The 15,564-nt window shown below is 40.8% G+C and overlaps 1 protein-coding gene across 13 annotated transcripts in view; it reads right to left on the bottom strand.

Moving 5' to 3' along the window:
• RAPGEF2 (Rap guanine nucleotide exchange factor 2) overlaps positions 1-15,564 on the bottom strand; it is a 242,453-nt gene that overhangs the window by 215,599 nt on the left and 11,290 nt on the right. For 12 of the 13 annotated variants that reach the window (XM_025203576.1, XM_025203571.1, XM_025203583.1 and 9 more), the window contains exons 2-3: positions 12,362-12,432; positions 5,319-5,375 (exon numbers count right to left, since the gene is read on the bottom strand). In XM_025203576.1, coding sequence (XP_025059361.1) covers positions 5,319-5,375; positions 12,362-12,432 — 128 coding nt within the window. Of the gene's footprint in view, positions 1-5,318; positions 5,376-9,787; positions 9,915-12,361; positions 12,433-15,564 lie in introns of those variants that run through there. The other variant, XM_025203582.1, reaches the window with a different exon arrangement.

Below are 15,564 nucleotides of genomic sequence, written 5' to 3'. Positions count from 1 at the left end.
AGTATGGCTGAAAACACTGAATTTTGTGTAATCAATAAAATGCAATTTTAGCTGTCAAGGATTAAAAGGGTTATACTGGCACAAATTAAAATTGCAACTTATTAAACAACTAAGCTTATTATAAGAATGCTGATCAAACTTTCTGTATTGGAGTGCCAAAGGTCAATATAATGTAGATGTGAGGAACAAGGATATTTTAAAGACGCACTTTGACAGAATGCTTAGTAAATGGAAAGGGAATGGGAAGAGGGAAAAAAAGAGAGAGACCTTAAAGTTGGGGAGCCTTGTGATGTAGGAAATAAAAATTAGATATTGGCATGTCAGGAAAACCACAAACCTGAATTTTTACCCTGAAGGATTTTAGCCCTTTCATCATTGACTTCATATCAAATAGAAGCAGTAGATATGATTGGCAAATGAAGAGTAACTGGAGCTGAACTGCCACTTTTAATAACCCAGTTTTCATGTTAAACAATGAGAAGGCCCTAGGGTTTAAGAATTTGTCGCAGAGATGTACACCCGCTGATAGTAAATGCAGATGAGTTAAGTCAATTTTAAACAACAAGCTCAATTTTTCCCTTTTGGCCATTTTAAATAAATTAAAGATTTATATAGGTATTACGAATAGTAACAGCTTATTTGTTTTGGGACAAAGATAAAATGTAAAGATCATCATGGATAATTCTGTTTGATGTTACATTAAGTGCATGAATCCATGTTTAGTTGAGAACACAAGTTTTTGTATGGGGAGAGATATGAACTAAATGGTACCTTATCACAGAGAAATGCAGCACAAGGAACGCATGTCTCTTTTTTGGATAGCTCACTGCACTTAACTGGTACATCGGTTTTCATATTAACATACAGAGAAATCAAAATATACGAACATTGGGAAGTTGCACTAAATTTATGCCCGGGAGAGGCCATTTGTTTAACGTTCATAGTTGCAATGATTTTCAGCCTTTTCTTAACATGAATTGTGGTGCTTGAGTAAGATTACATGCTAAGAGCACCAAAATCTGATGCCCTCACCGTATGGACAGAACAGGTAGTTTCTAAGCTGAAGTTCAGTCTCGATATCCATTTAAATTCTTGGGCTCTTCCAAGGAATGAGAGCTTCCAGCTGCATTGTTTAGGAATATCCAACAAAAAAATTGTTGATGTCCCCTATATCGTAACAGTCAAAGAACCTTGTTTCACTACTGACACAGAATGGGTTCAAACTAATGACCTAAAAATGAAAAATCTCTATATTCTACTGCCTGCACTTCCTGAAATACATGGCAACAAGGACTAGTGAATATATCTGTAAATTAAAAAGTTGCCATTAAAAACTCAGTACATCTCTTGCCTATGCCGGGTTTAAGAAAAGCACAAAAGGCAATATACTACACACAATTAGGAATGACATTCCAGCAATTTTCAGTGCAGAGCTCCTTCTATAAAGTATAAATATACTGAATATTAGTTTCAAAAACTAGAAGAAACTGTAAAACTGTAAATTTTATAAGACTTTTCTTACAGATGCATATGACCTCACTATATACTAAAACACCCTCCAATTCAAAGAGACCTATTGTTAGCCATTTTAAAATCAGATGACAAACATTCCATTAGAAGTAATTCTAATGTTGGTTTTGGATTAACCCCAGTTAAATAGCGGTCCTAAAAAAGCATAGTTCTCAATGCCAGAAAAATGCACACATGGCTTGTACTTTTGTCTAGCTCAAGAAACTGCCAGATTGCCAGTAATACCTAATGAGGCACCAAAAAGTCAGAAAGTGAATAAATAGAAAAGACAGGCAGAAGACCAAAGTGAAGATGAAGTCACATGAAAGGACTGACAAAATAAATCAATTCAAAGGAATGGTATAAGGCACTATAAATTAACCCAGATTTCAGGATTCCCTGCTTGCGTCTTATATTTTTCTCAAATAGGTCATTTGAGTCCTTAAATATTATGAATATTAATTTTGAACAGCAGTCTATTTGGTCATAAAAAATTCAAATAAAAACAAAAGGATGACACCTATTCTTTTTACTGCTTACACTAATGAATAGGTAGAACTTTGTGTTTTAAAGTATAAATGATAGTTGTTAGAACAGAAGTATGTAGGTGATGCAATGAAAAATTTAACCAATAGTTTCATTAATAAAACTGGTATGTACAAACTAGTTGAGATTATACCATCCTCATTTAACAGAGTAGATCAATATCTACAAACTGTTTACAGTGGATCTTCCAGATATACCACTAAACTGGTTAAACTAGACATTAACCCAAGCCTTGCAGAACTGTCAAGAAACCTGAGCACAAATATGATCTTGACAAAAGGTAGATGAGCAATGACATTAAAAAAAAAAATGCAATTATATTTTAATTATCCATCCAAAAAATGGCAAAGTGTCATAGTTGTATTTGTAAGGCTGCATTATTCCTTACATAATATTTTATGATCTCTACTTTAAATAAAAACTGGAAGTTAGCAATTTTATTTGTAATTAGAACACAAAAGAATAGTTCTTAAGAGCATTATGCTAAATCTGAAGTGACATTAGTTCATATCCCTAGCTAATTATCAGCCATGCTAGATTTGTTGATCTGACACCTTTAGTAGCAAAAGTTAGTCACCACTGTTTTAACTCAATGGACATACAACCAGATGACAGCTTAATCTGAGGAGATGACATTGCACATCCACTAACTCTCTTCTTTCACTGCTTACATACATAGTTCATAGCACATCCACAAAAAATAACAACCATCTGTTCTATCATAGACACCAAATTAAGTCTGTAATATTTTGACAGTGTGTCATGCCAAGCCATGGGTGGCCAGGTCTGGGGGAAACTCAAGGTCAGTAGAAGCCAGGAAGTCAGAATCCAGGAGATCTGTTGGGGAAGAGTAGCCTGCTCCTCAGGGGGAAATTCTTAAGTGGTGGCTTGAACCAGGGTCAGCAAGCCTATGGGTTGTGTGGCACTGATGACATTTTGTCGTTTCAGAAATAGGGCTGCATTCTGTTGGCACCTGCATAGGGTCAGCGACATATTCTGTCTTCTGGGATAATGAAGACAGAATACTCTGTCTTCTGAGAGAACCTTTCCATTTCTGGACCCAGGCTGGTACATGATTTGCAAATCTAAGTGGCAGATAAAGTGCCCAGTGCAGCAGTCTCCAACTAAGATCTTTTACCTTATGGAAATATTCTAAATGCTTGTAGTCTGTGAGGACCTGCATCTTGTGTTGTGCTCCTTCAAGGCAGTGCCATTCCCTAAAAGCCACACAAATGGCCAGGAGTTGACAATACAGGATCTCATGTTTCTGTTCCACTGGGGTAAGTTTTCTTGAAAAGAAAGGGCAAGGGTATTGAGCCTGTTCTGAGCCTTGCTGTTGGTCTCCCATTCCACAGGCCCTGAAGCCAGGAGTGAACCATCTTTGCTCTTTATTGTTTCTTTCTTTTTCTCTCTGCGTTCCCAGAGTTGGAAGTCAATCTGGACAGCCAGGTCCAAGAACGCATCAAATTCTGAAGCTGTTTCCACCCAAGCCAGTTCACCCTTTATCTCCTTCCACAGACCCCATTAGAAATAGTGGAGTTGGACTGCTTTATTTCATTGTCTGCTGTGCAACAATGGAAGAACGAGGCATAAGCTGTAACAGAATCTTCCCCCGACACAGAGTGCAGTCCAGTCTCTGCCATCCTAACTTGAAGCTCTCCAAACATGACCATGAATTCTTTGAGGAATGCTTCCCAATCTTGGAGACCAGACTCTTGTGCTACACCAAAGGTGTGACCCATTTCAAAGCATCTCCTATTAGAAGACTAACCACTAGGCTTAACCTTGCTGAATCTCAAAAATAGATCTTGGGTTGGGCTACGAATAGTATGCAGCACGGAGAAACCCACAAAAACAGAGCCGGTCACCATCGTACCTCTCTGGAGATGGGTAAACGGGGTTCTAGGCCAGGAGGGTAACCTGTGGAGGCCTTGCTTTACAGCTGGTAAACCTGGGAGCAGAGAAACCGATTCTGCGCCAACAACTGCTGAATCTGATCTTCTAGCACTTGATAAGAAAAGATCAGGTCTGGCAGAGGCTGATCCAAGAGCCCCAGTATAGAGTTTGCCTCCATGTCAAGCCCTCTTTGCTGCGTGTGGTGGTCCGGACAACTTGTCAGGGCAGCCAGTCTTTCTTGGGGTCAGGAGAAGCCAGGAAATCAGAATTCAGGACATATGTCTGATGAACCAAGTCAGGGATCCAAAGGGTTGTACAGAGCACGAGGTCAAGAAGCTAGCTGGATAAGGTATCCAGGACCCAAAGCCAGAGCCAAGTCAGGTATCCAGAGGGCCAAGCAGAGAACAAGGTCAGGTATCCAAGGAATCTGTCAGTCAGTAGCAGCATGAGCAAAGGGTGCAGCAGCCTAGGTACAAGGTTGACCCTCGTTGCCCGGACACTTCCCCTTCCAAGTCAAAGGTTTATATAGGAAGAGTTCGAGGTCAGCTGACCTTTGCTAGCCACTTTGGTGGCAGGGAGTGGGTATGTGCCTAGGTCCAGGTGGAGGATTTGGAGGATTCTGGCCACCTGTGTCTGCCCAGTGTGCCACTGGGGAGGTGGCATACCAGGGTGAGCTGCTGCATCAGACAGGCCAAGGCCTTGATTTCAAGGCCACAGCCTGATGCACTGCTTGATAAAGAAATAGAGGTGTCTCACTTGTGTCTATAAAACATGGGCTAGGGGCAGAAATTGCATATAAACCAGTATAAGTGATCAGAAAACAGTTCAACTCTGTAACACAACAGTAGTTCAATGCACATAAACTGCTTTCGAATTTGCTGAAACCATTTTAAGATAAGTTTGCATGGATGTAGTATAAGACTTCACTAATTTAGATTAAATTGGTTTATTGAACTTCTGTCCCAGATCCTCTCCAGATTCAATTTAACTCGTTCCCCTGGTATCCCAGGATGCTTTGAACCTCCCCCACAATCCCCCCATCACAGGGTAGGCAGGCTAGCCTTGGCCAAAGCTGCCTGTTCCAGCTAAGCAAGGAGGTGTTCTCTAGAGCCCCCAGGCTTCTCGGCTGAGACACCACAGGCATGTGGCTAAATTTCCAGAACCAAAAGCAAATATCTGTTCACTTGCTTATCGGTTCAACCTACACAGCTTAGACTAACCTGTGAAGATTGAATCAATTCAGCCTCAGACTTTTTGACCATCTGTACTTAGCCATGGTAATTCCATACCCCCCCCCCCATTTACTGCTTTCTGGAATGATTTAGCTCTCTGAACTGTACACAGAAGGAGAAAAATGAAATACTTACTAGTAAAGAACTTCATTTGCTTCGTGTCTTTCATATCTTACGGTTTCACACATCAGTCTGAAAGAAGAGAAAAATAAATCAGGCATTTCTCTATGATCATTGAAATGGTGAATGTCTCAGATATGTTCAGTAAAACATTTAGTGACCATTTGCACATTTCCCAATCTTAATAAGACAACTGTAAATTAAAGTTTATTTTACCCATAAGTAAACTTGCAAAATCAGAGCTTCAATAGGAAAAAATAAAACAATCTGTCTACTTAATGAGACAAACGATAGGACGCAAATCCTCCCTTTAAATGGTTAGTTTCTGTGGTTGTAGTTTAGTTGTGGGAGGGTTTCTTGTTTTAATTTGTTTTTGCTCTGTTTTTTTTTTAAATCAGTAGTTCAAGAAGGATGTTGATAGACTCGAGAAGGTCCAGAGGAGGGCCACTCGTATGGTTAGGGGCTTACAGGACAAGCCCTATGAGGAGAGACTGAGGGACCTGGACCGTTCCAGGTCCAGGTGACCGTTCTCACCCATCTGCAAGAGAAGGATGAGAGATAAGCTTGTGGCCGCCTAACAGATTCGTTAGGGGGATGCAGCAAGGGATCGGAGATGCTCTCTTCACCAGGTTGCCTGTTGGAGTAGCAAGGAACAACGGTCACAAACTGACAGAGAACAGATTTAAGCTAGATACCAGGAAAAACTTCTTCAGAGTAAGGGCGGCCAAAAGTTGGAATGGGCTTCCAAGGGAAGTGGGTGCTCTCCCCTACCTTGGGGGTCTTTAAGAGAAGGCTGGATAGGCATCTGGCTGGGGTCATCTGACCACAGCACTTTTTCCTGCCTAGGCAGGGGGTCGGACTCGATCTGTTGAGGTCCCTTCTAACCCTAGCATCCATGAATCTATGAAGAGCTATGTATTAGTTTGTAAGCTAGTTCAGAATAGTTCAATATAAGGAATAAGCAAGCAATATACAAGACACTCATCAGATCTCTCTCATTGTTGCCAATACTTTCTTTTTCAAGTGAAAACAGGTTTTTTAGTGTGGTTTAACTATGATTCCATCAACTGTATGTCAATGAAGTGTTGAAGCCTTGGCACAAAGATTCCTAACTGGTTTCTAACTCCAGCAGGCCAATAATTTGCAAAAAGTTGAGAGAGATAAGTGTAATGTCCTTTGATGTCCTTAATGTCCTTTTTGCACCCAATATGTGGTCACTTTTCCATGAGACAGAACAGTTTGAGAACAACAATATGAGAACTTGCTGATTCTCGATAAAGAATACACCAGGCTAGTTATACAACGATCTCATCAATGAGCAGAAACTCAAAAAAGGAATTCTATAAAAGTGGAAATTTGGTCATAGTACTATGGAAGAGTATAAGAGTAATGCACAGGCATGCAGGGAGAAAATCAGGAGGGCCAAGGCACAATTTAGGATCCAGCTGGCAAGGGCCATAGAAGACAATAAAAATGGATTCTATAAGTATGGCAAAAATCAGAGGAAAACCAGAGAAGCCACAGGTCCCTTGCAGAATGTAGATGGCAGTCTATGGAGGCTATAGAGAAGGCTAAAGTATTTAATGCCTTTTTTACTTCAGTTTTAAAAATAGGGGCAGCTACCAGATAACAAATGAAGCTGGCAGTAAAGACAGGTAAGGAGACAAACAGTTTAGAATAGTGACAGAACACATTAGGAATTACTTAGAGAAACTAGATGCTTTCAAGTTGACAAGACCGGATGGGATGCACTTCAGGGTAATGAAGAAATTGGCTGAAGTAATTTTGAAAACATTACCTATGCTCTTTGAGAACATGTGGAGGTCAGGTGAGGTTCTGGATGAATGGAAAGGGGCAAATATACTGCCCATCTTTAAAAGAGGGAAGAAGGAAGATCCATAGAACTACAGACCAGTTGGCCTGACCTCCATACCTGGAAGTCATGGAGCAGTCCTTTAGGATTCTACTGTGAAGTACCTGAAGGAGAACAAAATGATCAGGAGCAGCCAGCATGGATTCACCAAAAACAAGCAATGCTTGATCAACCTGATTTCCTTCAGTGATAAGATGACAGGCTCTGTGGGTAAGAGGAGATTAGTGGATGGGATATCCCCTATAGCAAGGCTTTGCACACTCTCTCTCATGACACTCATGATATTAAAAAGCTAAGAAAATAGATGGAAGTACTATAAGGTAGACATAACCGATTAGACCATTTTGCTCAATTAGTAATGACTCAATATCTAGTTGGGAGGAGATATCAAGTAGGATTCCCCAAGGGGCTGTCATGAGTCCAGCATTGTTCAACATTAAATTATTTCTACTGCAGAATCAAGTGCATGCTTAGCAAATTTGCAGATAACACCAAGGTGAGTGGAGTTACAGATACTTTAGAGAACAAGTTTAGGATCCAGAATGACCTGAATAGGCTGGAGATATGGTTCACAATCCATCAAATGAGGTTCAGCAAGGACAATGGCAACATCCTCCACTTGGGACAGAATAACTGCATGCACAAAAGCAGGCTGGGGAATGACTGGCTAAGCTGCAATATTGCAGAAAGGGACCTGGAGGTTACAGTAGAAGAAGCTGAATACAAGCCAAGTGTGTGCTCTTGTTGCAAAAAAAAAAAAAAAAAAGGCCAACGGCATTCTGGGTTGTATTAGCAGTAGTGTCACTTGCGTATAAAAGGAAGCGATTCTTCTGATCTACTCAGCACTGGCAAGGCCTCATCTGGAGTACTCTGTCCAGTTTTGGGCCCCATACATGAAGGAAGACGTGGAGAGTTTGCAGAGTCTGTTGCAGAGCAATAAAAATGATTATGGGCCTGGGAGGCAAGACTAAGGAGGAAAGGCTGAAAGAACTAGGGTTATTTAGTGTGGAGAAAAGAAGACTGAGGGGGATTTGATAACAATCCTTAAATACCTGAAGGGCAATTACAGAGAAAATGAACATGGGCTTTTCTCTGTGGCTGTAGAGGACAGGACTAGGAACAATGGCCTGCAGCTGCAGTAGTGGAGATTTAGGTTGGAGATTAGAAGGAGCTTCCTGACTAGGACAGTGATCAAACATTGGAACAGGCTCCCTAGAGAAATTGTAAAATCTCCATCTTCGAAAGTTTTCAAGAGCAGGTTGGAGAGACACTTGGCTTGGATGGTTTAATCAGGGATGATCCTAACTTGGGCAGAGAAGCTGAACTAAATAACCATCTGAAGTGCCTTCCAGTCTTACTTTCTTATGACCCTATCCTCCTAAGGTGACATTCATCTTAGTAACAGTAATTCTTACAACTACTTCATTTTCATAAAATGTACAGCATTATAACTCTATAGAAAAATAATTTCCAACCTAGACACTGTGCACTAGCAGACCATACTGCAAATAAAAGGGATACCTGATGGACAAGTATAAAGGAGATTTACTCATGAATATTTTATTAAAATATGAAGAATTACATTTAAATTCCAGACATATCCTTTGTCCCTAGAGGTCTGCTCAGTGCAGCAGAAAAAAATAAAACCTGCAGTGTGCAGATGACGTGCAAACCCTCAGTTACTTGATATCAAGGTGTAGTTTTACAGTAGCATATTCAACCTGGACAAGAAGTCTCACTCAAAAGCCATACTGTCAATAGATGGATGAACTGATTTGGCTCCGATTTGCATGTCTCCATGGGAAAGCTTTTTCTCACTACCATTTCTATTGACTCCTAGTTCCATGGCCTCGATGGAAACTCAGTCCTACCAGAATTACCTGATGTCTAACAGTTTTTCTTACAAGGCAAACTCATAAAAAGAGCTTGCTCCCACTAACCTCACGTCAATAACCATGATGGCTTCTAGTTTGCAACTTCTTCCTAAGGAGTATCACCAGATCTGAAGTATTTCCTTACTCCTGATGTGAATGTGACCATTTGTTCCCTGGGATTATGTTTTCCTCCTCCAGATTTAAGGTACTCTACTGAACCAGTCCTCTTTGACATAGCAGAGATATTCACAACTCACTTCTTGTCTGAGATTTCTCATTACTGAAAATCTTCTATCCCTATACTTGAAACTCAGAACTCTGTTAGTATAGTCTACTGATGAAATATTGTCCATCACAAGAGCAATGCATCTTTCCATAAGAAAGTCCTACAGCTTTAAAACTAAGGCCAAGAACTGATCCAAAGTCTGTGATCTTCATGTTCAGGTACTGGTTCTCTAGTTTTTTGGTCATATATCAAAAGAGCAGAGAAGCTAAAAGTAGCTAAGGAAAGGAAGAAGAAAATGCTGGAAATGAGGTTTTTTGGTTTTAAAAGTAGAACTTGTTCTTTTATAACTTCCATCTCTGCTCTGCTAGAACAAAAGAATTCTCAACAATAAGCAGTCAGGGTTTAGAAACTACGCTGTTCTCAGTAATTACAATAATGTCATTTACTACCCAAATACATTTCTGTAATAAAGTACTTTTATAGTAAGTATCTTATTGTTTCCTCAACTTACCACATTTCTGAACAGCCTTCAAGAATGCTCTGACCTTTTTTGAATATGACATCTGGTTACCTCACAGTGTATTCATGTTATAAACTTGAACCAAAACTGCCTCAATAAGCTCTAAAATGATTCACCACTGAAAAAAAAAAAAAAATGTTGTATGGAAAAGAACAACTTCCTTCTAAAAACTTCCTTGGTGGTTTCCAAATTAAAAATGCTGCCCTTAAAAGTTTTAGTATTCTAGAAATGGCTGTAAAACCACCACTCTCATATTTGTGAAAGATACAGCCTTTCCCATGTATGGTACTGTAAACAGAAGCTCTCTTCTAGGAATGTATTATGTTAGTAGTTCGGGCAAGTTCCACACATTCCTTAGCAAGAATCTCTTGACTCTCTTCCAGTTAGCAAGCCAAAAAACCATCTCTTTCTCTATCATACAACCATATTGACACTTCTGATCTCTGTTTAAAGTCAATTTAATCCTAGTAGTATACTAAGACTACTCTGCTTGATTTCTGAGTAGGTTATATTTTTAACAGCAAGTGTGATTAAAGCTCACAATTCTTAACAAAATTAATGTTTTACAAAAATTCCTCTTTAACTTTGCAACATGCAACTTGCAAAATATTTTCTGCACATTCTTCAATTAAAAAAAAAACAAAACCATGCTATGACAAAATTGTATAAGACGACTTTGAAGGGCAAAGAAAACCTCTCTATATGTAAGGTAACAGTAATTCATTTTATTTCCCTTAGTCAAAATCTAGCATGTTTCCATCTCTCCCTCCCTCCACCCCCAGTTGACATACAAATTTAGGAAAATTAAATGTCAAACCAACCTCCTAGAAGCAGAACTAACTCACTACATGAACATTTTGCCATACAAAAACATTTATAAAAAGAATACCGAGTTTGCTAGTAGTTCATAAAGCCAAGGTACCATTTCATTATGCAATACATTATTTCTCTCCAAATCTAACAGGATAATCAGTACCAGCAATCACAGAATCAGAAAAAAAATAATTTAGTGAAATTATAGTGATGGCATAGAACAGGACTGTCCAACTGGCAGTCCACAAGGGATTAACATGTGGTCCTTGGGCTCCCACCCAGCAGTGGCTGCCCCCATCACTGCGGCTGCAGCAGCAGCCAAGGTCCTACAGCTCCCCATCCCTCCCATGGCTTCCACTGCCTGACCCAGCCCTGCAACAGAGGCTGGATTACAAGGGGGGGGGGGAGGGGGGAGGTCATCCTGACCACAGGATGACCCCCCCCCCCCCCCCGCCAAATTTTAAGCCACTGCATGACATTATATGAACTTCTACCAACAACCACAAGAACGTAATAATTAGGAAAATGTATTTGTTCTGTAATCACTTTTCCAAAAGTACTTCAGCCATTTTTGCTGAAACTTTCTTAAAAACTTCAAATCTTAGACAAACATGCAGCATGGAACTTTTATCCCAGACAGTTTAAAGTTTGACTAATTATAACCAATTGAAAACTATACATTCAATTTTATAAACCAAATTACTTCAACTTTGACCACAAGATGAACATGAGCCTGCAGTGCGATGCGGCGGCTAGTAAAGCGACCAAAACGCTGGCTTGCATCCATAGATGCTTCTCAAGCAAATCCCGGGACATCGTTCTCCCCCTGTACTCGGCCTTAGTGAGGCCGCAGCTGGAGTAGTGTGTCCAGTTTTGGGCTCCACAATTCAAAAAGCATGTGGAGAAGCTTGAGAGAGTCCAGAGAAGAGCCACGCGCATGATCAGAGGTCAGGGAAGCAGACCCTACGATGACAGGCTGAGAGCCCTGGGGCTCTTTAGCTTGAAAAAGCGCAGGCTCAGGGGTGATCTGATGGCCACCTACAAGTTTATCAGGGGTGACCCCCAGCATCTGGGGGAACGTTTGTTCACCAGAGCGCCCCAAGGGATGACGAGGTCGAATGGTCACAAACTACTTCAAGATCGTTTCAGGCTGGACATAAGGAAGAACTTCTTTACTGTCCGAGCCCCCAAGGTCTGGACAGCCTGCCACCGGAGGTGGTTCAAGCACCTTCATTGAACACCTTCAAGATGAAACTGGATGCTTATCTTGCTGGGATCCTATGACCCCAGCTGACTTCCTGCCCTTTGGGCAGGGGGCTGGACTCGATGATCTTCCGAGGTCCCTTCCAGCCCTGATGTCTATGAAAATCTATGAAATCTATGAAACTGTAGCCAGTTCTGACTTTAAAAAAAGTTTAAAACTTTCCAAGTAGTATTTAGTAACAATTATTCAATGAAATACTTGACAAAGTTTGAATAGCTACTCTAAATGACGTGGTAAAAATTTCTGGAGCCAGTTTTTTACAAATCTCCATTATTGTGGTTTTAAAAAAATAAATATATGATGAGACAGACAACTGGTATCTTAAAATATTTTAAGATTGTTCTGTTTACGTAGCAAAATATTAAGCCAGTCATTGCCATAAAGTACAAGCTAACACAGACTCGCATGCATACTTTTTAATGATCTATTACCATATCCCTCCTCCCATATACAAATATCATTGTATTTTTAGTGTTAAATATCCATACCTGAACTGGTGCTCTCTCAGATTAGATAGCGCTTCCATTCCATGTAAATAAGAATATACGATCTCCAGATCCTGCAAACAGATTTTAAAAATATATATATCAGGATTTTCAGACAGTATAAAGTATGAAAGGTTATTCTTAAAGAGCAGCCAAAGCTCTTCTATTAAGAATATTAAAAGTATTCCTACAACAACGTTTACACTAGGCTGACTATATGGCTTATAGCAGCGGTTCTCAATCTTTTTAGGCTCGAGGCACACCTAAGGAAATGCCAGCTCTTAGTTTTCACTCTTTTTTGGCCAACAGAAATATAATACAGCAGTTTTTCTGCTACAAAGAACTTAGAAGGACCACAAATATTGATTTCTATTTGAAATCTGTTGGTTTATCTCGTGAATCACATTTGTAAACCTAACAATGCTAACTAACATTGTGCACCACCTTGCATCACCCTTGAAAGGATCTCAAGGCACCCCAGGATGCCATGTCATCCTAGTTGCGAATCACTGGCTTGTGGTCATTGTTACGTCTCAGCTGCGTGTTCTTGGGAACCCTGGCACAGGATGCAGTCTGACTCACCCCGCCTCCCTCCCCTCCTCTACCTAAACGAAACTGATTAAGATGCAGTGAGAGACACACCTAAGACCCTCAAGATAAGAGTGACAAGAGTGAACCAACTGCCCTAGGTCTCATTTGCATCCAAGATGGAACCAGATGACCATTCATTTACATGAGAGCTGGAGAACAGAAAGCCTGAAGCAGAGACTGCAGTGAATTCTGGGACCAGAGAAGCAGGGGAGCACTGCATGATGGGGAATCTGTGCTCCAAATGCTAATCAACCCATGCTCACACACACCCAGCTCAGCATTTATCAGACCAGTTCTAATCTGGATTTACTAAGGACTTTTCCCCCCACAGACACACACACACACCTCTAAGTTTAGGCCGTACATTCCCTGATCCCACTATGGGAGGCCTATTTAAATTTGATTGACTAAAACTCGGTTGACGGGTTAGGGAATGCTGAGGCAAGAGACCGAGTCAGAGCGGGTATGGGCAACATTTGAACAATGGTTAAGGGTTCATCACAGCATCCAACCCGTTGGAGCCCTAATCCCAGGTGTTGTCATACTTTTCCCGAGACGACTGGTGGGAGTCCTCTCCACAAAAGGTTATGAGCACCCCAATAATTGCTTTAAGTCTGTTAAAAGACTATAGTAAGATCTGGAAAAGTCATGCTAAGCTGAGGCTTGTGCACAACAAGTAAAAATCCAAAATCCTGATGCTGCAAGCTATCTATTGTTACTGAAGAAACCATGAGATATCCCATCAGTATATCTGCCACCCATAGGAATCTCAAGCTGGCTCCCAAGTATTTGGGTTACTCCCTAATCTTAAGTGTTTCCTGATTATCAATCAGTTTCCTGAGATGGTCCAAACCAGATAACCCCTTGTCAATAGAAAAGACAATGATTTACACTACTGAGGGTGCTACGGAGCAGCTGAACTGAGGGTATAAAAATCTGTAAGTGTGTGTGCTGCTAGAAGAGGAAAGAAGAGGAAAAGGAAGGAAAAGAAGTAGAAGCAGGAGGAAAGAAGGAGAAGAAGAAAACCCCTGTGCTGACACCATCCCCTGTCGTTCTTGGGACGCTGGAAGAACAGATCATCTCTCCCTTCAAGGACTGTGCTACAGACTGTGCCTGTCAGCTTTGCAGCCTGAGTACCGTGGACTAGGTGAGATCCCAGCGTTCTCTGTCTTCTTTCTAGGCATAAACTTCTGAACCTGAACTGTATCAGTTAAGCTTGAGCTAAGTTTCCCCAAATACTTAGTGAAACCAGGGTAGTACTGTAATTGTTTGTGTTTGTTTTTCTTTTGCATGTCTATTACTACTAGTACTATTATATATTTCATATGCTTAGCAATAAATAACTTTTATAGTCAAACTGGTAGTAGTTGTGTATATTTTTCCTTCTCTGCTTCTCTTTCCTCCCGTGCTCTGCAGCAACGCTTCTTTTACCTATGCTAAAGATCCCTGTGAAGCCCAAATTATTGTGGGGTCTGCTCATCAAGAGGCCAAAGATTGGGACGTGCTGAGTTTGAAACACATATGGGGATCAGCTTGTACAGGCTGATTGACCCAGTTTGACTCAGACGTGCCCTTATGAACTGAATGCTGGCCCATGAGGGTGTCAGCTGGACACCCAGCAGGATTCAGAGGGATTCTGTTCACCTGCGTGCTTGTGTCTGACTGCATTTTATTGTTGCTCTTATGAACTGATTTTTGGCATATGGGGGGAGTCAGACTGTCCATGCTGATCAACCCGGCCGGGTCAGGCATGTCACGTTAATTTGTGTGTATGACTGATCTGGGGACTGGAGGAACCCAGCCCCATTGAGATTGAGTCCTGCAAGATAGCTCCATTGGGGGTGAGGGCTTGCAGAAGGGAGAGATACAGCTCCGTATAGTAACACAAGCAGCACATTGACAGAATCACCAAGACCCTAGAAACTATCCCTAATAAATCAGCACACCCCAAAGTAATGGGCAAATCTGGTAACATCATCTCCTGCATTCATAGATTGGAAAATTTGTTTTCTACCCATTTGAATCTAGCATCAACAAGTATAAACAAAAATAAGATACCTGTTTTGTGCCCTGATTTAGCATTCTTGCATTTGGTGCAATTAAAACAGAAGTCTCTCTCAATCAGAATTTTTTTTGGACATAATAGTTCAAACACATTCGGCTTCATTATACCGAAATATCTTAGAACATTCACTTTTGTGAAAAGGAAGCTCAAGGAACCTCAACATAAAACAACATCTTTCATAATGAAGACCAAACAATTTAGCAGAGGTTTAACTACCAGTACTTTGGGGTGCTAGCAGCATCAGAAGCAAGGGCAACAAACATTAAGTCCAAGCTGGCTGTAGTAGCTGAGCCAGCAGCTGCTGTCCTTGTGCTGTGGACTCATGCCCCAAGCACCCACACCTTGTTATGCTACTACTTTCATGGGGAAGGTTTCTGGTTCCAGATTATGTAACAAAATGATGTACTGATTTTTTTATTTCCCTAAATTTATCCTCCTTAAATGCTAGATAAATGGCATAAACACAAAAGCACAGGAGCCCTCACACAGGACACAGGCATTATTTCCACATATATCCTGAGTGCACCAATTCAAGAAAGATTTTAATCCA

The sequence above is a fragment of the Alligator sinensis genome, unplaced genomic scaffold, assembly GCF_000455745.1.
Source record: "Alligator sinensis unplaced genomic scaffold, ASM45574v1 scaffold1223_1, whole genome shotgun sequence".
Lineage (NCBI taxonomy): Eukaryota > Metazoa > Chordata > Crocodylia > Alligatoridae > Alligator > Alligator sinensis.
This window is presented reverse-complemented; position numbering and strand designations above follow the sequence as displayed.